Source organism: Malus sylvestris, chromosome 17, assembly GCF_916048215.2.
Source record: "Malus sylvestris chromosome 17, drMalSylv7.2, whole genome shotgun sequence".
Taxonomy (NCBI): domain Eukaryota; kingdom Viridiplantae; phylum Streptophyta; class Magnoliopsida; order Rosales; family Rosaceae; genus Malus; species Malus sylvestris.
Genome location: NC_062276.1, coordinates 27,504,839 through 27,529,498, shown reverse-complemented (window position 1 = coordinate 27,529,498; position 24,660 = coordinate 27,504,839). Strand labels below are relative to the sequence as shown.

Sequence of the window (24,660 nt, the reverse complement as noted above, 5' to 3'; positions counted from 1 at the left end):
CTGTAATGTACCAAAAAAGTTGGGGTACATGACTTTAGAGTTATACGAAATGTCTTATTTGACTTTGAGTTTAACCTTAGAGTTAAAACTGTGACCCCCGCACTAATTAGAAAATACAACGACTATATCTATATCTCTAAGTTTTGGCTTAATCCATCTCTAATGCACATGAATTGAAATGAAACGTCAAATTGGACTCCATATGCATTGAAGATAGTATAACTTGCACCGCCACATTTAAAGTTATATAATGGTTGTCAGGAAGAAGTTAAAATACATCTATAAGTCTTTCTGATCTCCAAAAAAGTAGATTACCATGACGAAACCAAAATTTTGATAGCCATATAATTGACTGCTTGAGTTTGTCTATAAGTTAACAACCCCCTAAGATTGTGACCACATTGCAGGGGCGCCTAATTATATGGCTCCGCACTTGTTGGTGGCTAAGAGTTCAGGGGAAATCAATTTTTGACAAATGGTCGAACTCCTACCCAATGGATCGTCTCATTAACTTACAGTGGTGTGGATTAGATGGTCCATATTCTGATCCTACCATTCTGTACATCTGCATGTTCATAAATTAATATATATGCAAAACCAATTATAAAGCTTTCAATTGGTGCAAACTTCTTGGTGTGTCATGCTTCTTCACTTTGCGGTTTTCTTTTCCCAATCAAGTGTAATTGTGCTAAATGAACTCTTCATGGTTAACCACCAAAAATCTATCTCTACAAGGAATTGGCCAAACGTTTGATGCATGGTTGTGCTAAAACCAAAGGGAGGCAGTAATCATTCCATTGTAAATTAGGTAACCAAGCACGATCGGTTCTTATACTTAACTAGAGGTACTAAAAGTTAAGGTATTAGGTAGCACGGCTGGATCGAGGAATTTTGTTCCGGGATTTCAAAAGTTTCGTAAAATTTTGTTGACAAAAAATCCAGTAGACATTGATGTAGTTTTGAACCCTCTCCTTCTCTTGATAATGGTAATTTTTTTTAGAAAAAAAGAGAGGGATGAGAGTTTGAACCGAAAATGGAGTGATGAGTTGCTGAATGAAAAGACTTGTACAAAAATGGATGGAAAATCAACTTCTTTGACGGATTTACCTAACGTGAAACCAAAAAGAAACTACAAAGATGAAAAATGCCTCGAAATAAAAATTAGGAGAGTGAAAATCCGAGTAAACTAGTAAAATTCCGCCAAATTAAGCAAATGTCCATTTACCCATTGGGCTTTTTATTGAGCTTAAAATTCGTAGGTGTTCTCACCTTGGACCAAAGCCTTTAACCAAAAAATAAAAATAGGAAAAGCTAAAAAGCCCAGCAATGTTGTTTCCCATTTTTGCCTTGGGAAAGTCTACTGGGGTCTTGGATCTCTGTCCCCATGACAGAATTGAACTGTTGCAGTTAAAGTCAAAGTCCTGCAGATGCAGCTTCTGAGAACCAATTCGACAACCCCACATCAGAAAACCAAGACTTATCAACTGGGTGTTATTTTTCTCAAATTTTGCAGGAAAAAGCAGAGTTATCAGCCATGGAAATGGAAGCAGAAGAACCTGAAAAAGAAAGTCTTCACCCTGAGTCTGGGAACCAAAAGCAGAAAATCCCAGTAAAGGGTGTCCGAGATTTGCTATGGACACCCATAAATTGGTTCAGAATGCTGAGCAGCGAGTTGCATTGGAGCTTTGTGGTAGGTGTGGTGATCGTGTACGGAATCAGCCAGGGTCTGAGCATGGGGTTGAGTAGAATTAGCATACAGTATTACTTGAAAGACGAAGAGAAAGTGCAGCCTTCTGAGGCACAAATATACTTTGGGATCATCCAAATTCCATGGATTGTGAAGCCTCTTTGGGGTCTCCTCACTGACACTCTTCCTGTTCTTGGCTACCGCCGAAAACCCTACTTCGTTTTTGCTGGTAAATTATGATACCAACTCATTTTTCTATATAAATGTGTGTTTTGATTTTATATCATTTTAGCTGCTGCTTTTATTTTCTATTGAATTTGGGGTCATATTTTTATGTTATTTAAAGATCATTTTATGTTCTAGCTTACTTGATATGTAATCAACCTAGTTTGGATTGGCATCGTATTCAAATTTATTCGGGGGTAATTTGAGCAATTTAATAAGGACGTTGTGTTGTATGTTGTCACATATAATTTTCTTTTTCAGCTACATCACAGGATTTTTGCAGAAACTGCATTGCATGAAATGATGGTAAATAGGAGAGTATCATATTTCAAGTAGAGGATTCATCTGTTCATTTAAATGTGGGCTAACAATAGTTTATTTATGACAAGTAGAAAGCACTTCTAACGGAAGACATGACACAAAACCGAGCGCAGTGGTGTTCTAGGATTCATATAGCCGACCCCACTTAGTGGGATAAAGCTTTGTTGTTGTTGTTGTTGTTGTATATATACATACATGAATTTATTATTCGACATCAATTTTCGTAAAATTGAGAAACTATCAATTTTCGTAAAATTGGCAATTGTAATCTTTGGCTAAGTTTTGAAGTCCCATATCCCTTTAGTGCCCTGACTTCCATTTGCATAGGTATTTGTAATCAGATGCTGCATTAGTTTGTCTCCAAGAGTTGCCATGTAACTTGGGTTCATGCTTTTCTAATCTAATTTCGAATTTAATCTGTATAAGGTGATTACTATATATCTTTTAGCAGTACGACCTTATTATAAAGAAGAAAATACTACATTACCTGAACGCTGTTCCCTTATTTTTACTTTCCTGTTGGTCGTTCCAGGTTTGCTTGGGGCGACCTCCATGCTTGTGTTATCACTAGACAAGAATTTAAATCTCACAATGTCCTTGCTGGCTCTGATGGCGGGGAGTGCTGGAGTAGCAATTGCCGATGTAACAATTGATGCCTGTGTTACACAGAACAGTATAAGCCATCCATCCCTTGCCGGTGACATGCAAAGCTTGTGTGGACTGAGCTCTTCAGTTGGGGCACTTGTCGGATTTTCACTTAGTGGGTTTCTTGTTCACCTTGTGGGCCCTAAGGTATGCTTTCGCTTATAGTCGTGACATAAACCTTTGGCGTTGTCAATCGTTTGTTATATGTTTATACTGTTAAATTAGACAGAACTTTGATTTGATATCGGATTTTGGCAACCTTTCGATTGAACCATATCGTGTTCGTATAGTTTCATTATCCACTCAGATAATTTATCAGCTTAAATTGCTTTCTGACCGGTAGAAGTTGGCACTTCTATGACAGGGTGTGTTTGGGTTGCTCAGCATCCCTCCAGGGCTGGTCGTTTTGGTTGGGATAATGCATAGAGAATCTCATGTGCGCAACTTTGCTTATAAACGGGTGAGATTACTTTACTTTTTTATTTACCCATTTTAGCACCTGCTTTCTCTGATGCTCATGCCAATCTCTTAATTTAGGTCAGTGTAAAGTTACTGGATGCTGGTAAGGCTATGTGGACAACATTAAAATGCGGTAGCGTATGGAGGCCTTGTTTATACATGTACTTGTCACTTGCGCTGGCCTTGAATGTTCGTGAAGGAATGTTTTATTGGTACACTGATGCAAAGGAGGGTCCGTCTTTCTCTAAGGTAACCGGAAATGCTCCTATAATTTTAGTGCATTTCTTGTGGCCGGAAGTTGTTTGGTCTGGTGCGCCTAAATCCAAACTCATTGTTTATATGCTTCCTACAGGAGATTGTCGGATCCATATTCTCTATAGGTGCTGTTGGCTCCCTTTTGGGGGTCCTTCTCTACCAGAACTTTTTCAAAAATTACCCTTTCAGGGATGTTCTTTTCTGGACTCAGTTGCTCTATGGTGTTTCAGGGTTGCTAGATTTGGTATTGGTGTTGCGCATAAATTTGAAATTTGGTTTGCCAGATTATTTTTTTGTTGTCATTGACGAAGCCGTTACTATGTTGATTGGGCGTATGAAGTGGATGCCCCTCCTTGTACTTAGTTCCAAACTCTGCCCTGCGGGTATCGAAGGCACTTTCTTTGCGTTACTGATGTCGATTGACCATGTAGGGATGCTCTCATCTACTTGGGCTGGAGGCCTCTTACTCCACATCTTGAATATTACGCGGACACAGTTTGAAAATCTTTGGATGGCCATTTTGATCCGGAGTTTGTTGAGAATTGTTCCTATTGCGCTACTTTTCCTAATACCCAGAAGCGATCCCAACTTATCCATTCTTCCATCTGAGATGTTGAGGACCAAAAAAGCCGACGATGTACATGAGTACGAGACACTTGAAATGGCCTCCCTTGTCACTGGCACTTGATCAGAACTAGGGATTTGTTAACTGCAGTGTCGAGGAAGAATCGCTTCTAATGACTGTTGGGAGGTACTGGAGAAACCGTTTTTGGAAATGTCATAGCCACATCCTTGAGAGAAGGCATTTTTCACGTTCTCTAATTACAAAAGACTATTGATTATACTTTTACCATGGTGAAGAACTTGGATTCACATACAGCAATCTTTTTCCGCAACAGGTTCTATTACCGCTCTAGTGTTATGAGAATGCACATGGGACGAGCTTGGTGATTCGAGGTAAGTCATTGTGCAGGTGTTGCATGCATCTAGCTGAAGTAGTTGTCTGGTCTGAGATTCAGAACCAGTAGCACTATAGTCAGATAAAGTGGGAGTGCAAGGATGGACAGCCTGACGATTTTTCTTACTCTCTTCTTGTTAGTGTAAAATTGGCAAATTCCTAGCAAAATGCCTGAGTCTGTAATAGCTTAGATTTGTTACATATTTTCCGTTGTAATTGTTTAAGTCTAAGGATGTCTCTCACACTTTTGATGCAAAGATGATACGTAAACAAGATACTTATCCAGGTACGTTTGCACACATGCATCCAACTACATTCATATCTCATGTTATTGTATTTGAGATAGGTCTCTTTTCCACTGTGTGTTTTATATCTTTAAGTTGACGTATCCTTTCTAAATTAATTATTAAAACATGCTTTCACAATAATCTAATTGCACGATGGAACTTATCTGATTGCATGTTGTTGGGAGTTATCTGACTACACGGTTTGCATTCTTATCGGTTTAATAGGTGTGGGGCTTTAAGTCCCTATAAGAGTTGTCAGGGACTAGCGCCTAGCGACTTTTAAGAACCTTGGTCCTAGGACTTTCACTTCTCACTGCCGAAGAACAATGGCTTCAACCTCGCTCGTTTTTGTAAGTTCTTATAGTATTCCTACCAATGGTTGGTCCTTTGCAAATGTTGTGTCAACTGAAGTAAACCTTATCCAGTTCTTCAACATAGGTCAATTTTTTTATGTGTATGAAATTTTATACGGTTCTTTCATACAAAGTTCTTTAACATTGTCAAAAACGCATTCAACTATTCTTTCGTGCACTCGTGCGTAACTTGTTGCATCCAAGCATATCATACAGGAAAATAATACACTCTTCAAATCCTTACTGCCTCAGCCATAGGGAATCAATTTATTACACAACGGCACTCAGAAATTGCAAATAGCATGCGTTCATTACTCTATACTAAACTTGGGAAGGGTTGCTACCACTGTAGCTTTGCAACAGTGCAATTGAGGGGGAATTTGGTTTTAATTACAAAATTACCCTTCTATTATATGAATATGGGCTATGGATGCCTTAGCCGTATTAGTTGTGGCCCCTTCAAACGTATCTGATTTCTTTTTTGGTTAATGGTTTCATTAGTGAGGCAAGTTCATTTTCATCAAATAGATAGGAGGTTGAATGCCCTAATATGTAAGCACACTTAGTTGTATGTTAGTGAAATCAAATGTTTTTTTTTAATATTGCTTTAATTTCCTTTTGAGGAGAGAATAAACAAGGTTTCTTTTCTTATTATTTTTCATGCACAAGTACGTGATATTAAAACTTTTAGTATATTTCTTTATTTACATGACAAATTTCTCAACTCACGCAGCGTGCGGGCAGAAATACTTGTACGAGATTGTATGTTGTATATCCAAATAAGAACAAAACTGAATCAAAGAGAAATTTAGAGAGAGAGAGAGAGAATAGAATGTGACCCCGCAAATCTCCATTCATTCAGCGTGAATGAGAGAGAGGATGAAGATTAGTTCGAAACACTTTCAGCCATTTTAAAACAGCATTTAGAATAGCCACTATCCAAGAAGACTGGAGGACTTGGTTTTCGGGATTTATTAGCTTTCCAGCTTGCTTATTTAGCAAAGATTGGGTGGCGCATTCTACTTCAACTTGGTAGCTTATTGGGACAAATTCTTAAAGCTAAGTATTTTCCTGATCGATCGTTTATGGAGGCAAAGGTAGGAAGCCGGTCTTCTTGGGGGTGGAAGGGGATTGTGCAAGGTCGGAAGGTCTTAGAACGAGGATTACGGTGGAGAGTGGGGGATGGGTGGAATATTCGAGTTAAACAGGATCCTCGGATCCCACGGCCTTATACTTTCAGAGTAAGGTCGACTCATAGTGAGATGCCGTTAACGGTAGGGGATTTGATTGTTTCCGAGTTGGGGTCTTGGAACACTACTTTAGTTCGGTTCGGACATGTTTTGAGGAGGAGGAAAGCACCATGATGTTGGGTTTGCCTGTTAGTGTGGCAGGGTGCAAGGATAAAATCATTTGGCATTATTCGACTAATGGTGCCTATTCTGTTCGAACGGGGTATGGCGTGGCTATGGAGATGCAGGCTAATGGGGAGTTGGGGAGGAAGGGTATGGGGGGATGTAGTAGAAGGGATGAGGGGGATCATTGTTGGAGGGATATATGGGACTTAGCCGTGCCAAACAAGTTAAAACTTTTTGTATGGCGCTGTTGTAATAACTCTTTAGCTGTGAGAGTTAATTTGATTCGTCGCCGAATGCAGGTGGATAGTTTGTGTGTAATGTGTGCTGAGGTGGATGAGACAGAACATCATTTATTTTTTGAGTGTGCATTTGGCCGTGTGTTGTGGTATTGTTGCTCCTTGCAGTTGGATATGGGGTGTTTTGGAGGGCGAGATTTCAGGGATTATTGGAGGGGGCTTTGCATGCGGTTTCGAGAGAATAATCGCTATGAGGAAGTGATGTAGGAGTGTGTTTTTGTGCTTTGGAGAATTTGGAAGTCTAGGAATGACATGGTATTCAATGGAGTTCTTGTTAATCCTATGGATATGGTTCATGTGATCTGGAAGCAAATTTTGGAGTTTCGAGTGGCTCAATGTGTGGAGAGGGTGATCCTGATGAGTGTAAGATGGGACAACGTGTAACCTTTGCAGGGCAGCCAGTTAGATGGAGAAGGCCGCCGTTTAGGGTACTTAACTCAATTGCGATGGGGCTTGGAGTGGGAAATCTGGCCAAAGGAGGCTATGGGTGGGTTGCTGCTGGCAGCGGGAGGAGTGGGAGGACTGCTTTTCAGTACGGCTGCAATGGCAGAGGCTGCTGCCTTGCGCGCTGCAGTAGAGGTTTGCATTGAGTTGGGATGCCAGATGTGGAGATAGAATCTGATTCCATGATGCTTATTATTATGATTAATAAGGATTGTGTAGCTGATGCTACTTTGGAATGCTTTTTGTTTGATATTGGGCTTTTAGTATCTCAATTAGGAAGGATGAGGTTTATGTTTGTGAAACGGGATGAAAATGCCGCTGCTCATTCTATAGCTTCATATGTTGCCTCACATGGAGGTGTCTTCCGTTGGAGAGCTTTGGGACCGGAGTCTTTATTTGATGTTTTAACAAAAGATGTAAATGTTTATGGTCGTCTTTAATAAAGTTTATCTTTTAACCAAAAAAAAAAAGACTTTGAAAAGAAATAACACCGGCGACTTTATATTCGCACCAATGATATATCCACACTAAAAATTAAACCTTATTGGAAAACCTTATTGGAAAACGTTAAGCACAGAGTCAAATTATGTATGGTTAAAAAATAAATAAAAATATCTCCTTGTCGTTTAAAGAAGGCAAATAACCCATTTTATATAAATTATCCACTTCCAAAAGTAAGAAACGAAAAGAAAGAGAAGGAAAAAGGAAAGTTTGATAAGTAAGTGTTGAGCCTTATCCACAAGAACACGTCGGCAGACTTTCCTCGGTAGAAATTCTTACGTGTTTAGGACGAGAGATTTTTCAGTGTGACAGAAACACCTATGTCATGTGTTATTATATAAATGATAAGATATATATGTTAAAATATTAATAATTTAAAAAATACAATTTTTCTTTATTTACATAAAAACATTTGGTGTAACATCCGGTCACAAGAAAAAAAATTTCGTGCAGGACCTTCCACACAATCATCGCCACCGGCCCAATTACCAGACAAATCACCCAGCACAGCTCAGAACCTTCGGGATGCGGGCCCCCACAATTTTATCCAAACACGCACGTGGGAGCACCTGACTTCGCGACCACCGCAGAAAACGCCAAACTAGATGACGTCTTCTGACGCCGCCGGCCTCCTCCAAGAGCACAGTCACCGCCAAGACCCAAGGTCGTTTACGTAAATCCAGTCGGGTCCATTTATGTCCGCCCACGTGGCGTATCCCTGGGACAATTGCCACGCACGTGACGGCCGTCCATGGGATCGTACTGTGCGCCTCCCTCTCCCTCTCCTCCGCGTTAAAAAGAAAGGGAGACACCGCCACACGGTTTTTGTTTTGTTGACGCGAATTTTAGAAACGTTTCGGGAACGGGAAAATCGCTGAGTTAACTCGCTGTGCAACTGAGTCAGGTTGTTAGGTTGGTGTTTTGAATTCTAGAGCCGATGGTTCAGCTAATGAGTCCGCGAAAGGTGACGGTGAAGTTGGACGTCGATGAGTCGTCCGGCACCCGACTCGGTCCGAGTCACAAACGGCTCAAACTCGACTCGTCTCCGCAGGTATAAGTTCATTTCTTTTCAATTTTGTTTTCGTATTATCTGATTTTCAATTTGCACAAATTGGATTGGATTGAATTGATTTGATTTGATTTCCCTGAATTTTCCTAGCAACCAAACAGATTACTCATTAGGGAGTGATTTTCAGGAAGAGTAGATGTTATTTTTTTCCCATGGTGTTTGATTTTCAATTGGCTTAATTGAATTATTTAAATTTTCTTGTACTTTCTTACCAACCAAACAGATTAGGGAGGCGTTTTCAGAGAGAGGAGATTTTTTTTTTTCAAATTTGATGTGATGTATTGAGTGTAAGCTGATCTTTTTATGATGTTTGTGTCTAAGATGCCGGGCGATGTTGATGCGTCGGTGTACCATCCGCTGGATGAGCCGAGCCCACTCGGTTTGCAGCTCAAAAAAAGTCCATCGTTTTTGGATTTGATCCAGATGAAGCTGTCCCAAGAAAAATCTGCTAAATTGGCAACACTAGGCAAGAGAAGTCACAAGGGAGCTGCTGCTTCCGGTGCGCCGGATAAGCTCAAGGCTATGAACTTTCCGGCTTCCCTTCTAAGGATTGGGACTTGGGAGGTATATAACTCCCATTTGATTGGGAAATCGTAGTTTCCAAGACGAACATGTTTTCTGTATTCGATTTTGTTTTCTGTATTGATGGTTGATGTTGGATATTATCGATTTTCTGCTGCAGTATAAGTCGAGATACGAAGGAGATTTGGTGGCGAAATGTTATTTTGCCAAGCATAAACTTGTGTGGGAAGTGCTTGATGGTAGTCTTAAGAACAAGATGGAAATTCAGTGGTCAGATGTTGTGGCTATCAAGGCAAACTACCCGGAGGATGGACCGGGGACTTTGGATGTAGTGGTAATTGTTCACTCTAACCTAATTATCTTTTCCCCCTTAGAAATTACTCCGTATCGGTTCATAATCTGTTAATATTAAATCTTGGGGCAGCTTGCTAGACCGCCCCTTTTCTTTAGGGAGACCAATCCGCAGCCTAGGAAACATACCTTGTGGCAGGCAACGTCTGATTTTACTGCTGGACAAGCCACTTTGAACAGGTATATCTAACCTTGTAGTCAGTATAGTCATTAATAGAACATTGAGAAGCTTTAAGAAAGAAGCTACTGAACTATATCGATTGTGTTCCAAATTTGTAATTTGATTTTTCCCTTTTTTTGTCTTAAGGCGACATTTTTTGCAGTGCCCACAAGGGTTGCTCTTGGGCAAGCATTTCGAAAAGCTTATTCAATGTGATCCTCGTCTCAACTTTTTGAGCCAGCAGCCAGAAATTGTGCTAGAATCTCCATTTTTCGATGCTAGAGTTACCGTAACAGCTGACCTTGATGATGAATATAGACATCGGTTTGGTTCAAAGATTGAAGAGGGGTCTGCTATATCTGGTTTGCAGGAATCAGCATCACCTTCTGGAGCTCATTCGTCGCCATCTAAGAATGAACAAGATTTTAGTGGTAGAGCTCCTGAAAGTTATTCCCAGGAAATTTCTTCGTCTGCCTCAGGTAAATCAGCAAACCTTAAAAAGAGAGTTAATTGTTATGGTGATAAATAAATAATTAACCATTAGTATTACAAAGTTGCTCAATCACTATGTTTGCTAAAATTTCAATTCTCACTCTCATCTTTCTTGACTTATGATTAAAATTTGTGTGTTTCTAGGTTAAAGATTTTATTCCCATTCATTTGCAGTCCTGTTTATTTCTTGCAGTTAACTATTTTCATTTTTCATCGTATCGTTGAGTAACTTAGAAGCATATACATCTGGTCACTTCTGTCTCTGTATATATGAAATAAATAGCAACAAAATCACTTACTGATCCCTTGCAATAGAAATTATGTTGGCAAAGTATGAGTCAATTAGACAGAGACTGAGAATTATGTTTGGAAGTCCCTTCATCAGCATCCCTTTGATTTTGGCTCATAAAGGGGTTGGGGTCGGTTATTTTTCTGGTACTATCCATTCAAAGGATAAGAGGAGTTACTTTCCTGAATAAGGGATATGAAGATCTGAAAAGAAACAAGTAATGTGTAGAGAAGGGAGAATTTGAAACATGATGTTCCATACGTTCATTTGCAATTGATTTGGTTAATCAATGTAATTTGTACAGAAATACACTAACATGGAACGTACACAGCGTGAAAACCAAAAACGAAAGCTGAAAACTGTTTTAAGTAGGTTTTCTTTAATAGGTTCTCGTATTCATTTTGTGTGAAAAAAATTTTAAGTAGGTTTTTTATTTTTTCCTAGCTTTTCGTATTCATTTTGTATGACATTTCATGTGCATTTCTCCCTCATCCCTCCTACCACACTACATCACATTCTTGGTTCATCCATCTTTCCCTCCACATTATTGGTTAATCTCTATTAGTTTAAGTATGCACTTCATACGACATTCACGTTTGTGGTGCAATTTTGTTATGGAAACTACATTGCACAAGTTGTGTGTCTAACCGTCCTTCCATATACAGTGATGGACACTGCCGGAACCTCGAAGATGCTCAGCAAGTTCAATCAAATCAAAGTTCCTGGACTTACCTTGTCAATGTCAGTGAGCGACTTCGTAAGCCACATTGGAAATTGCATTTCTGGCAAGGAACAACCTAGCTCAGACATGTTGGAGGAAATTACTCAGTACTTGTTCAGTGATTCCCAACTCCCATTACCGTCTGATGAGCAGTCCCTCATGTCAAGAGTCAATTCCCTTTATTGCCTCTTGCAGAAGGATCCTTCTGCAGATCTAAACTTGCAGGCCAGAAGTGATGACTGGTCGAATGGAAGCAATGATCGAAAAGCAGCGGAAACTAACTCTGCTTCTGCATCAACTTATGAGAGCAAACCTGTAGAAGGTTTTCCTGCACCGAAGGGTGAGCCCAAGGATTCTGATGGCAAGCAGGAACCGACCATGCCGAGAAGGGATTCATTCGGGGAGCTTCTTCTTAATCTTCCTAGGATAGCAAGCCTTCCTCATTTTCTGTTTAACTTGTCGTAAGTTTATGATGTAATTAGGCTAGGGAGTAGCCATTTACCATCCCGGAATAGTCTTTGTACAAAAGTATAGAAATCTAAATGGCGGTTCTCGAGTCTCTGAATACAACAGGTGCAGGTTGTTAATAAAACGTGTACAACTTGGGGATTCAGAAATGTACGTCGGTGAAGAATCCCGACGTGTTTATAACGCCGACCTCGTTCTCGCTAGAATCTTACCGTCCTTCGTGTGTCCTGCCCTGTCTTACCTTTGTATGCAATGAACTTTTCTTCCACGGCCATGTGAGTTTTGTAATACACTCTGTTAAGTCTGCCCTTCTGTGATATCTTGCGGCACGCCTTCTTTCTTGATAAACTGATCTCGTTTACCTGGCCGCCTCCGGGACTGCAACTATCAATGCGTTTATTTCCGAGCAAATGAAAGTTATCAGAAAGACGGGTCAAATGCTCACTTCTAACCAAGGTATAAAATATCGATGATATCGGAAATATTAGTAGTTTAAAAACACGGAAATTTTGATGGAAATAGCGGGATATTATCGATATCGATAAAAATTGAATAAAAATCACGAAAATTGTAAGAAAAACTTGGAAATTTATATTGAAATTTTGCAGGATATTTATTTAGTCAATTATTTATTAGTTTATCACAAAAAAATTGAAAGGAAATGCATTGCATGATGGATTTAACTGATTTAAGTTGATTATATAGCGAGCTAACAAACATTATGAGTGTAGAAAATATGTAGTAATTAATGAAAGAAGTTTAAACACACTATAATCATTTATATATAATGAATTAGTACAATATTTTACACTTTATACATTGCATGGTAAGATACATGAGTGACTTAGTACCACATAGAGTTACTACCAAGGTCTAAAATATCGATGATATCGGAAATATCGGTAGTTAAAAAATACGAAATATCGGGATAATATTGATATTTTAGACCTTGCTTCTAACAACATTATATTGTTCCCAACTTAGGAATTACCACCTGTACAATCAATCAAGTGTGGAGTTTTATCCTAAAAGATCCCGGTATTAGTTAGAGTAGGGTTGAGATATTTAAACTCTTATTTTCTCCAAGACACAATTGATGTGTGATATTTCATCAAATTATATCATGAAAGATGCTTATTATCCACCACTTTCTGTCAATTTTGTTTCTTGTTGATGATCGCTTTGGTTTAACAAAGATGAAGGCGCTGAGTTTTTAGCGCCGGATCGGCATCGGCCTTTGGCGACAGTGGCGGAGAACGAACTTGAACTGTGGGTGAGGCATTCATTTGACGGACAAACTATCCAAGGTAAATACAGCTTGGACATATACTTTGATATATGACTTCTGCGTGACTCTTCACAACTTAGTAACAAGCATGTGCAGAGGTCATTAGCACCGGCACTATTGTATCTGTGTATGTGTATACTTTCTCCAACCAAATGTACAAAAAGAATAAGAAAACAAATAACAAATTACAAACAATATCTATGGCTCGTCGGGGCCTCCATCGTCCACGGTGTCGTCTTGCAGCATGTTCATGAGCATGGTAACCTGGTCTTGCAGCATTGCGTTCTCTCTCTCCACGTCTGAACGCTTGCTTCGCTCTTGGAGGAGTTGGAGTTGCAGGTGCTCTAGGCATCTGGCGTCCTCTTCCAACTGCTCATTTAGCCCGTCAATCTCCCTATCCTGAAAAGATAACAAATAATAGCGGTTCAATATATTGCAGAGCAATTCCTTTGGTTGGAGATGATGTGACCTGTTTGGAAATGACACCTTTCTGTTCATTTCTTGAACGGCAATCCTCCGCATCTTTTCAACAACATCGACATTGACTAGCTTCCTCTTTTTCCCAATCAACCACCCTTTAGGATAGGTTGCGGCATCAAAGTCCGGCGGAGGAAGTAAGGATTCAGCTGAGGGTCGCTTCCCATTGATATTTGTTATAGGTTCCAAGGGTTCAAAAAGGGCCTTTCGACGTTCAGAGAGCTCAGGAGCAGCAGTTACGTCCTGCATCTCCTCTTCAGTGATGGGCACTTCCTGTTTGTCGGGACTATTATTAGCAGTGTCTCCTGTTACCTTGTCTATATTCCTCCCGCTAGCTGTGGGAAACAAGTTCACTTTCTAGTGCTATTGAATTTAGAGATGCAGATCAAAAGCTCAAACCAGAATGGATGGTTGGCCCTATTTGCTATATATTTGTGTACTATGTAGTGAACATGCAGGATGATAGTATGCACTAATTGATATGTGGAAAACAATACGGGCAGGAATTTCACTACACCAACTTGAGGAAGAACAGAGTACCAAGAACACCGTGAACAAGTGCATGATCAGGTGCATAGAAAAGATGATCGAGACTGGCGATCCTTGTACATAACATGTTCCTCGGATTAGATACACGGATGAAATCCGACACTTGGGGATATTCTTAACGAATGAACTACCTAAACCAGTCAATAGACGGATGAAATCCGAAACTTAGGGTGGTATGTATCAAGGTATTTGGAGCTGTCGACTCAACTTCCAGATGAACATCTATGGAAAGGATCAGACAGTACAATATGATCACCAAATAGGGTAACTAGCACTAAGGTTTAGATAAGAGATTTGTACTTATTTAGGTAATATCTAACTTGTGTGTAATAGAATTATTATAGTATTCAAAGCTGTCCAAACGGTAAGACAAGAAAATTGAAATACTTTTATGTTCTAACATTGAACTCGAGTCTGTTTGGAAGTGTTTCTAAAATGACTGAAAACGCTTTTGATGAAACTGATTTTAGGTTCTAAAAGCACTTTAAGTGATTTTTGAAAGAACAACCTGATATGTACTTCTTGCAAAAAACACTTTAAGTGCTTTTCTAGGATCCACTTAAATTTTTACTAAGGATTTGTTTAAAAAATATTTTCACCAAAACGTTCTCAGTCATTTTAAAAGCAATTTCCATACGAACCCCTAATCTATAGTAGATTTTTGGGAGATTCGTATTTGGGTGCAGAGTGGGGAGCAAGCTACTTTTAGCGAACGTGGCTATGGCTAAATACTCTGGTTTTTATTGTTTTTTTATCTTTGAATTACGATATTCAATTCATTGACAAATGACGAAAATAGGAATATTTTATTAAAATTAAACAAAATCACCTCTAACACATTTAAAATGAACTCACTCTTATTAAAGAATGAAATATGTAGTAAAAGGAAAAATCAAAGGACGAAAAGAAAGTTTCTTGGTCATTTGAATAATACAAGAAACAACCACGTCATATAATTTACAGAGTACCATATAAATTGATTGTCTACTAGCATTTACTCTCTCTCTCTTTTTCTTTTTCTTTTTTTCTTTTTTTTTGCGAGTATAGTAGCGCATGATTTTCCTTTGAAGACGTGAAAGATTACAGGCCAAAAATGAAAAGAAAATGAAATGTAAATTGCAATTAAATGCACCTAATAATAATTAGAGAGGGTGTGAGAGACCAATTTTTACGCAAACCAGCTAGCCCCATTTTGAAGTAGCGTATGAGCAAAGTCAGCAACCCTTCAACAACAGCTTTAGCTCTCTCTCTCTCTCTCTCTCTTCTGACCAAATTAAAGACTGTTTTGTTTTTAATCTTAGTACTGTTTTGTTTTTAATCTTAGTAATCATAATCACGCAATAAATTAAAAACACGATAAAATGAAATGAGTGATAGATGCAAGAATTAATTCAGCTTCTGTGACGGTGCGGCTTCAATTCGTGGTGATAATTATGCTTTAGGGTTATGGATTACTAAGATTTGTGATGGGAGGTATACATATGTATGCATATCTTAAAAATTCTTCATGTATTAGTAATTAATTAAAAAAAAAAGCCCGATTGGAGAAACAGAGAAAGATGTAAATATGGCAACCCTAGTAGATGAAACGAAGGAAAGAAGAGGTAGGGTAAGTACCTGATGATATTAGTGATCTCTTTCTGGGTTTCCAGTCAATCCTTGTGGAAGAGACGACTGCAAATCCTTCCAAACCCCCATCACCACCCTTCTTCCCCCCATCAACATCTCTACTAATATTAATATTCTCCCTCTCCATCAAAACACAAACTATTCAGGAGACAGAGAGAGAGAGAGAGAGAGAGAGAGAGAGAGGGAGTTGTTCTCGTTCTTGTTGGTTTGGTATTTTATTTGAGCAGTTTTCTTGTTTGATTCCTCACCTAGAAAAATGAGGAGATAATTGTTTTGTTGGGTCGATGAACACGATATGGACCGGGACCATTTCCATCCCATGTCCATGTCGTATTTTTGACGGTTCAGATTTGGCATTTGGTAACAGTTGACCCTTGTATCTGCCATTGCCACTCGGTGTCTGGGTCCCCCCCTCTCATTTTCCTGCATGCTTTCTAATCGTATTAAACACGTTTAGTCGAAGTAGATTTATATGAATTATGGCTTTTACGGTAGTCTAAAGTTAATATTCAATACCATGTGTACGAATATTTTTTATTTTTATTTTTAAAATAAGAAGGAGAGACGGAGAGAGAGAATGTGTGTGGCTTAACATCATTTGTAGTGAAACTTCAATAAAAAAAAATTAGATTTGTAAAATTACATTGAAGCCCAATATCTTTCTTTTTTTATATGATAGAAGACTAAATAATTTTTTCATCATCTTTTGATTGATGAAGATAATTATATTAATAGGTACTTTAGATAATACTTAATACTACGTAAAATCGAAATGAAAAATGAAACACTGTCCAATATTTCTCACTTTATTATTATTATTATCTCTATATATAAAGCCATTACTATATTATATGAGGGGAGGGGTGTTAATCTGGTTTTCCTGTTTTTTTTTTGTTTTTTTTTATTTTTTATTTGCCTTGTCTGTTTAAATGACAAATAATAGTATTTTTTTCATAGCTTGTTCACTATTGGAAGAGCATATCCTTGCGGTGCATCAGCATCTGTTTTTCTATATTGTTAAATGTTCGGGGAGGGGGATAAGTATTATTGTTTTTCGTCATTTCAGTAAAGAATATCTGCACATGAGCAATTTTCTTCAAGTATCTATATTTGCAATATGAGAGACTCCTTTATGCTTCTTACGTGTAAGAAATCATTTCTCTTTGTACGACGACGTGATATTAGTTTGCCTCTATTGGTGAAACCCTCACCAATAGACCCCCAAAACCGACCAGTGCAGGTGGGCCTCTTGGGCTTTCTTACTTTGGTTGTCATGGACAACTTGAGTTACAAGCCTAATGGCCTAATGAATCTAGGAATCCAAAACTCACTTTAAGGCCTAATACGTCGTCTCATGTGCATATAATAACTTAACCTACTCAATTAACTAATTTAATTGATCTCATCTTTACAAGGTTTGAAGACATACATCATGTGCCTGTTAATAATCAACGCCATCATGGCTGCCCCGGCATCGTCCCACGCAGAAAGAAAGAGCACAGAGCCTCGGCCGGACCTGTAGGTCCGCTAACGTAAAGCGAGAAGTTGAGCCTGAACCGAGCATAGCTCATATCCTTGATGTGAACAAAGCTAAATTGTGACATGAAGATGATAAGAGGTAGAACTCAAGGGCCGGAAATTGAGCTGATATAATTCAAAAGTACACATCATACTAACGAAAGGGTTACTCGCCTATACAATTCTTAATGAGCTATATATACTTATGCACCAAATCACCTTATGAGCCTTAATGAAAAGATAAAGCAGGTCTGAAATTGTCACAACCAATCTTTCCCCTACTTCCGACTGATTCGAACAAAATTTAGAAGAGGAATTTCTCATGACTAGTGCCACAAGGCATGGAGGATTCAACATGTTATGAACCAAGACTCGCATCAACACTCTCCCAGGGCACGAGTCAACTCTCACCAACGGCACAAGGAATCAACTGTCACCGATGGCACAAGGAATGCACGGAGGACTTTTAGCTTGGTCTTCAGGGGTGATGAGCTGCAAGCAGTGGTCATGAAATGTGTGGCCACACGGTAGAACAGCAACAACTGGTTGAATAGTTGGTATGGAAACAGGGCCTTCAGGTGTGAAGGAAAGATCCCTCTTGCATATCAAACACTTGTGCCCACTTGGTTGAGTTTGACCAAAACCTGCAAAAGAAAAACAATTCCTACTATCATCACATGTATTTCGGTACTATACATGCTACCAACCATCAAAATCACTACAGTACCATATATATTATGCATCAGATCATTTAAAAAAATAACAGATTTAGTAGTATCTATGTCTCAGGTATGCCTAGACTTCCAAACTTTAACTGTGTTGCAGTATTCAATTATTTCAGAACCTATCAGAAGCAGTTGTATAAACTGCAAAAGAAGGCCTCAAGTATGCTCATCCGAACACAACCTGGGAAAACCATGACTAGCAGGTCTTTTACTCATGTTGCCAGAGAATGATCCTACAATCTAAACTTAACTGGAGAAGTGTAAGCACGCATTAGGTCATGTGGCATAGCAGGTCTTTTACTCATGTTGCATTAAATGTGCTCTAATGGGTTGAGAGAAAACCATGACTAGAAATAGCATGACATGTCAAATTGTTTGTACTCGCATAATCCACACTTGTATCATTTAAAACAACTTTGTTGAAAATTTTAAAATATCAATGTATGGTTAGAAATAAAGACGTAATGAAGAAAAAATTGTTAATGTGACACAAGAATGAAGCTAACCTTTCCATTTTATATGTACAGCTGAAGCAGTCCGGGATTGTGGTGGAAGAGGGGGTGCAGCAGTCTGGGGTTGGGGTGGGGAAGGTGGACCAGTCTGGCGTTTGGGTAGGAGAGAGGGAGCAATCTGGGGTGGTGGAAGGGGAGGTTGAGCAGTCTGGGGAGAGAGTGATGAAGCAGACTGAGATTTTGGTGGGAGTGGTGAAGCATTCTGAGATATCTGTGGGACTGGTGGAGCAGCCCAAGGTTGGGATGGGAGTGGGGGTACAATTCGGACCTGGGGTCGGAGAGAGGGAGCATTCCAGGACTGGGTCGGGTGTGATGCGAGTCGAGGAGCAATTTGGGGTAGAGGTAGGAAAGATGGAGCATTCTGGGATAGGGCCGGGTGCGATGTAGTAGTTTTGGCTTTGGGTCTGAGACATGGAGCAGTCAAGGATAGAGGCGGATGCAATTTAGTAGTTTTCACTCGGGATGGCAGAGAGGAAGCAATCTGGGATAAGGCTGGGAGTACTGCAGTACGTCTGACTGGGGTTGGGAGGGCAAACGTAGTCTGTGACAGGGGTGGAAATAATGGAGTACTTCTTCCTTGGGCTGGGAGAGTGTGAGAAATCTGCAATAGGGGTGAGAGTGATGTAGTACTTTTCGCTTCCCATGGGAGGGATGGAGCTGTAGGATCTGGGACTGTGAAAGAAGAGGCCTTGGATGAATTTGGGACAGTTGAAACATTTAGGGACAACATTGGAGCAGATGGATCGACAGAAGATTGAGCTCTTCTTCTCTTTAACAGTTGAGCTCTGGCAGTCACCGCTTGCGGTTGTTCAGCAACCCTCTTAAGATGTGTTCCAACAAAAGCACTAGAACCTTGTGCAGTTCTATTACATTTGGTAACTAAAAACTCTTCACCTAAAATAGTGCAAGTTATCAAAATAACAGCATATGCAGAGATACATTCAAGCATGATCAAGACTTAAGAGTTTCAATCGTAATGTACCAGTCATCATGGATCTAGAAAGGTTTGTAGATGGCTGAACAGCACCGACGACATGAGGTTGACAATAATTACCTGAAAAGTATCCATCAAATGCATTACCAAGTTTTTTTTATCACTCTATAAGATTGCTTTCTTTGCAAACAAGTGCCAGCCAGTGGTGTGTCATGGGATAATACGAGTTCTGCATCAATATTGGAATTCAAAAAACAAGTCCTATTCATGATACCTATCAGTCAATGCTATATAACTTCACTCTAGCACAATTATCATTTTACCCATCTTCCTCAATCTTTGGTCCCTTTCTATCAATCAGCTATAAATCAAAACATGTAAGAATACGTGCACTGACAGTGTTCCACACTTGATTACAACATTTGCCGAGCTAATTCTACTGTCAACCTATTTCTGGTTTATTTTTTCATACAAATACAAAAACCACAGGATAGTATTTGTTAAAAAAAAAGCACAAAAAGACCACAAGAGTTACTATGTTAAGGATGAAATGGTTGCATGAATAGAACATTGTGAGTTATATAAGTAAGATGGACTTACTAGGTAGCTGGCTAAACCTGAATTTCCCAGGAACATCGCCTCTTTCAGCAACTTCTACAGCAATAACCTCATTAGTTGCGAAAGGCTTCCCTAAAGAGAGTTGCAGAGTCAGTCACCGGGAAAGCTACATAAAATGGAACTTTTAGCAAGTCACTACTTTACATAAACAAATAAAAGTTAAGGTAGCAACAGAAGATCGGTTTGTTGCATACAATTTCTTAATACCACTTATCACCCAAGTTGGCCTGCTTAAAACTATAAACACGGATCTGAGTGACTTATTAGTGTGCAAGGCAAACCTGAAGCTGAACCAACCATGCAAAAGAACTTTGGTCAAGGCTACCCAAATAGACATGATATGTCAAGCATATTGAGCACTTATGTTAATCCCAGTAGTAGTACTCAGAAGTCTATATATTTGACTATTTTGTTGTTCTCACCATGGGGTTCCTTCTGCAATATTTGAAAACCAACGAAGTTGCTCTGTGGTTACCCAATATGTGAGAACAGTCCAAAGAGTAAGTACAACTCAGTTCTTCAAATCAATCAAAACAGTAACGGCGAATCAAGTTAGCTTGTTACATACTTGATTCTAGTCAATTTTTTAGTGATATTTGGATGAGAGAAAATTTTATAACCAAACTGTCATCTCATAAGCCAATAATTCCTATAATGTGTTCCTCAGGGACAATGACTATTGACGAGTCACACCTCACAAGTATTATGTTTAATACCTAGTGGTTTCAATGTCGCATAAGCGACCATAAATTAGTTACCTGCACACTCGGGTGTACTAAATTTGATTAAATATAAAAAGCTCAAATCTTCAATAAGATTACAGAATCACAATGAAAATAGTTGAGAGAATATAACATACTTTTAAGTAGAAGTCCAGCTTCAATGAGGTTACAGCATCGGAAAGAAAAAGGTTGAAAGAGTTTAACTAAGTAAAAACATAAAAACTATAAAAAAAAAAAAGCCCTGAAGTCCGTACTGACCAAGTGTATATGACCTCAACGGACAGGGACCCAAACAGATGGTACACTTGTTCGCTGATCTTACTTATACTTGTGTGGCATCCATCCTACTAACCCCTGAAACTACAGCTCCAATAAAGAAGAGAGATTCTCTCCCTTCACGGGGATTAGGACACCTAAACAATTAACACTCCAGCTGACCAAACATGACCATTAGATGAAACTCCACTACATAAAGCCAGACTCTAGATTTGGTGGCGGGAAAATAATCAAGAAATTCGTCCAAGGCACTCTAACGGCCAAAAGACCCCTTGTGACACTAAGCATCCAAGAGGGGTCATCCTTGCAAAATAAAAAACCATATTCAAGTTCATGACGGAAGTAAAATAAGAAAACCTGTTAGACCCCCCAAAATATTAACCCTATTTTGATTACTATCACTAACTTAATTCAAAGCTTCCATGGTACACCACAGTAGTGGTCCAAGATCTCACAACTATTTGCCTTGGCCATTATCAAACATCAAAAGTATCTATGTACAGAATATAACAGTCCAGAAGTGAAACTAAAACATGCAACCAAAAATTTCCATTATGTAATACACCAATAAAAAGGAGAGCATGGTGGAAGCATTCCAGACTCACCAAACTGATCGTGCAGGGAAGTGCTTGTTGTGGCACCAATAGGAGGAAAAACCATGCCAGGATCAGCAATGAGGTTTCTAGAAGTTTCCAATGCAGGTGGACAAGTACTTGTACTCGAAAAAGAAAATGATGGCAAACCATATGCTCTGCTCTCTCCAGAATCAGGGAGCCCGGAGCTGCTACCAACAGGAATTAAAGATACATCTGGGTAACCCTGAAAACAGTTACTAGGATCAATATATGCAGATCTTGTATCCCAGTTCCCTTCAACTCCAAGAGCAACATTCCTGTTTCCCGGCATAACAAAATGATGTTGGCTGTCATCTTGTGGCATCTGTGAAAAATAAGGTGGATTCAGAATGAACCTAGGACTAGAACTAGCATCATACATACTGTTATATTTTTATTAGAAAAAGTTCAGCTACCAACGTTGTTTGTCAGCCCGTTGAATCCACCGGCAGTGTTCTGATGACAAGGCAAACCACCAGCTACATCAGAGGGATTGAAGAAATTTCTTTCTTCTTTTCGACTATAGAAAGTATTTGGTTGAGGAAGGGCATCCCTTCCAAAATTATTAGCAACATTTGTTTCTGATCTATTAGATTTAGATAAATCCTCAGTCTTCCGCTCAAACCCCAGGGTTAGGAAACTCACATCAAGGTTTTCTGGGCAATCCTCTTGAACTTTGGTTGTCATGAAATTGTTATTTTTTGCCATGCCTAAGCCATCTATGGTATGGCCTGCCACAGGGGTGCTAACTCCATCGCTTATGAAATTTCTAAATAGCTGAGGCCTGCCTATATTTCTATTTAGTTCTTCATTCTGATGTATACCATATAAGGCTGCAGCAAAGTTTCCATTAGCAGTTACTAATTTCCTGTCAACAGGAGGTTTAACGTCCGCATCAAACATAGCACTGACCACTTTAGCAGGAGGCATTGAATAATCAAGAGGACGATGAGTTTGCTTCACATCCAAACCGATAAAATTTGAATCTGACCTATGTTGGACCGGTTTTCTACCCTTCCCATATACAGAATCATAGTCAAACATTGGATCCTGAGGGTTGCTGAATGGTAGAGTGAGATCAGTCATCCAATTAATATCAGTCAGCGGCATTTCCATGGCATAAGGGTTATTCGTTCCATCAATGTCTTCAAAAGGAAAAAGTGAAAACGGCATCGTCATACTTGGAATGGTTATATCATCAGCTCCAGCAGCACTACTATTACTAAGGTTCCCCACGAAGTTAGACACATCATTAGGTTCATTACTTTGAACCGAGATTTCACTTTCTTTGATCCTTTGTAATGGTGAAGTAGAGCCAAGGGGCTCTCGTTCATGTTTCAACTTATCATTTGCCATCTGAATAAAATAAAGTCAGAAGAAACTCCAAAACAAGCCTTTTTTAACATAATATAATTAATTTATATACTTTTAGTGATTTTAAACTTGGCTTCCCAACCTTGAAGAAAATAAAAATTGAGGAGCTTGCAATTTTTCAAAAATTATAGACATTGATAAGCCATAAACCCATAAAGCTCACACAACAGAGGGTCTTCTCAGGTAGAAATGATCAAGGAATGCCAAAATAAGCAATTAACAGAGAATTTATAAAAGATTAAGCATGTCACTAAGAAAAAACGAAACACTGCTAAACAACGAATTAAATATACACAATTTTTTATTAGAAGGGCTAAATTACAGAGTCCCAAACAAGTGATAGTATGAAGCTCATTAACCCAACTGAAGCTCTTAAATCACAAACAACCAACGTTATATCTACCCACCAAAAGTATAAACTAAATATCTGATAAGCTGCCTTCAACTAGTACATTATACGGATATTAGCCAACCACACTCAAATTCAAAACTCAAAAACCCCAAAACTCATAAACACATACGATTCACAAAACAAAATCAACGAAAACCGAAGAAAGGGAGAGTTAATGAGTTGTCTATCCTTAGTAGTGTTGGGGTTTTCCTAATTCTTCAACTACAATTTGTACCTAATGTTGGTTTTGTATCCTTAAAACGTAATTTACGTCAACCAAAAAAATTCAAGTAAATAGTGGGCAGCAGCTTCTACAAAGTAAAATGTGGACAATGAATATAACTCATTAAAAATACCATATCATAAATCATAATAAAACCCAATGCAGAGTTTCAATACCTCAACAGAACCTGGAATTTTAGAGCGAAATCTCGACCAACCCCGAAAACCAAACACAGGAAAATTCACACCACAAATCCCAAAAGATCCGAACAAACAACAATCTAATTAGTTTGAAAAATTGGACAAACCAACATATCAAAATTAGTCGCCAGTATCCATGGAGGAGGGGAGGAGCTAGATTCAACCCACATTAATGGCCACGCTACTTTGTAGGACAGCAAAAACATCCAGATTGCAGCACAACATCAACAAGGTTAAAATCAATTAAATTCACCGATAATTAAATCTTATCAAACTGAAAAACAAAAATCGAAACCAAAAATCTTGATTCATACATTCAATCTTTAGGGTAAAGAACTGGAAGCGATGCTTACCACCGTTCACTGATCCGTGCCCAGAGGGAGGGAGAGAGATTAGGAGGGGATCGTTCTTCTTTCCGGTCTCTTTCTTTTTCTCTCTTTTCTTTTCCTCCAAGAGAGAGAAGGGAAGGGTTTTGGGTTTGGCGCTGTTTGGGAGATTTTAAAGGATTCGGTGCGGGGTCCACATGGCACTGACAACACGCCATGTGGCGGACGGAGAGGTTCGGATTTGCTTTGATGGCAGTGTTCGCTGCAACAGTACTGATGAGGTGAACTCTCTGAAGAGCCAATAGAAGGAAGGCACGTCACTAAAATGTGAGTGGCACATTCGTTATTAAGTGAACCTTTTGAGGGCGTTTTATGATTAACTGAAATAAGACGCCCCTGCGGGTTCTGATATGGCGTTTTTGAAAC

At 39.1% G+C, this 24,660-nt stretch overlaps 4 protein-coding genes across 5 annotated transcripts; 2 read left to right on the top strand and 2 right to left on the bottom strand.

Annotated features, from left to right (window-relative positions):
• Positions 1-1,388: 1,388 nt before the first annotated feature.
• On the top strand, positions 1,389-4,908 carry LOC126612118 (probable folate-biopterin transporter 3). Its single transcript, XM_050280429.1, has 5 exons — positions 1,389-1,916; positions 2,766-3,025; positions 3,243-3,338; positions 3,416-3,586; positions 3,690-4,908. The coding sequence occupies exons 1-5, from the start codon at positions 1,535-1,537 to the stop codon at positions 4,278-4,280; spliced, it is 1,500 nt and encodes a 499-aa protein (XP_050136386.1). The 5' UTR covers positions 1,389-1,534; the 3' UTR covers positions 4,281-4,908.
• A 3,693-nt stretch (positions 4,909-8,601) lies between these two features.
• On the top strand, positions 8,602-12,132 carry LOC126610421 (uncharacterized). The gene is made up of 6 exons (XM_050278470.1): positions 8,602-8,837; positions 9,177-9,419; positions 9,538-9,711; positions 9,802-9,908; positions 10,036-10,367; positions 11,335-12,132. Exons 1-6 carry the CDS (start codon positions 8,724-8,726, stop codon positions 11,853-11,855), a joined length of 1,491 nt encoding a protein of 496 aa, XP_050134427.1. The 5' UTR covers positions 8,602-8,723; the 3' UTR covers positions 11,856-12,132.
• Positions 12,133-13,143: 1,011 nt separating this feature from the next.
• LOC126610422 (protein HEADING DATE REPRESSOR 1-like) lies at positions 13,144-16,063 on the bottom strand. Its single transcript, XM_050278471.1, has 3 exons — positions 15,790-16,063; positions 13,633-13,958; positions 13,144-13,545 (listed from the first exon to the last, which is right to left on the bottom strand). Exons 1-3 carry the CDS (start codon positions 15,926-15,928, stop codon positions 13,345-13,347), a joined length of 666 nt encoding a protein of 221 aa, XP_050134428.1. The 5' UTR covers positions 15,929-16,063; the 3' UTR covers positions 13,144-13,344.
• A 1,350-nt stretch (positions 16,064-17,413) lies between these two features.
• On the bottom strand, positions 17,414-24,371 carry LOC126612623 (uncharacterized). Of its 2 annotated transcripts, XM_050281087.1 has the most exons (8): positions 24,262-24,365; positions 23,885-24,089; positions 22,141-23,076; positions 21,712-22,045; positions 20,091-20,180; positions 19,539-19,610; positions 18,551-19,450; positions 17,414-17,963 (listed from the first exon to the last, which is right to left on the bottom strand). In XM_050281087.1, exons 3-8 carry the CDS (start codon positions 23,074-23,076, stop codon positions 17,746-17,748), a joined length of 2,550 nt encoding a protein of 849 aa, XP_050137044.1. In that variant the 5' UTR covers positions 23,885-24,089; positions 24,262-24,365; the 3' UTR covers positions 17,414-17,745. The 2 variants fall into 2 exon arrangements, with proteins under 2 accessions (XP_050137044.1, XP_050137045.1); XM_050281088.1 differs by lacking the exon at positions 23,885-24,089 and having other exon boundaries at positions 24,262-24,371.
• Positions 24,372-24,660: the final 289 nt, after the last annotated feature.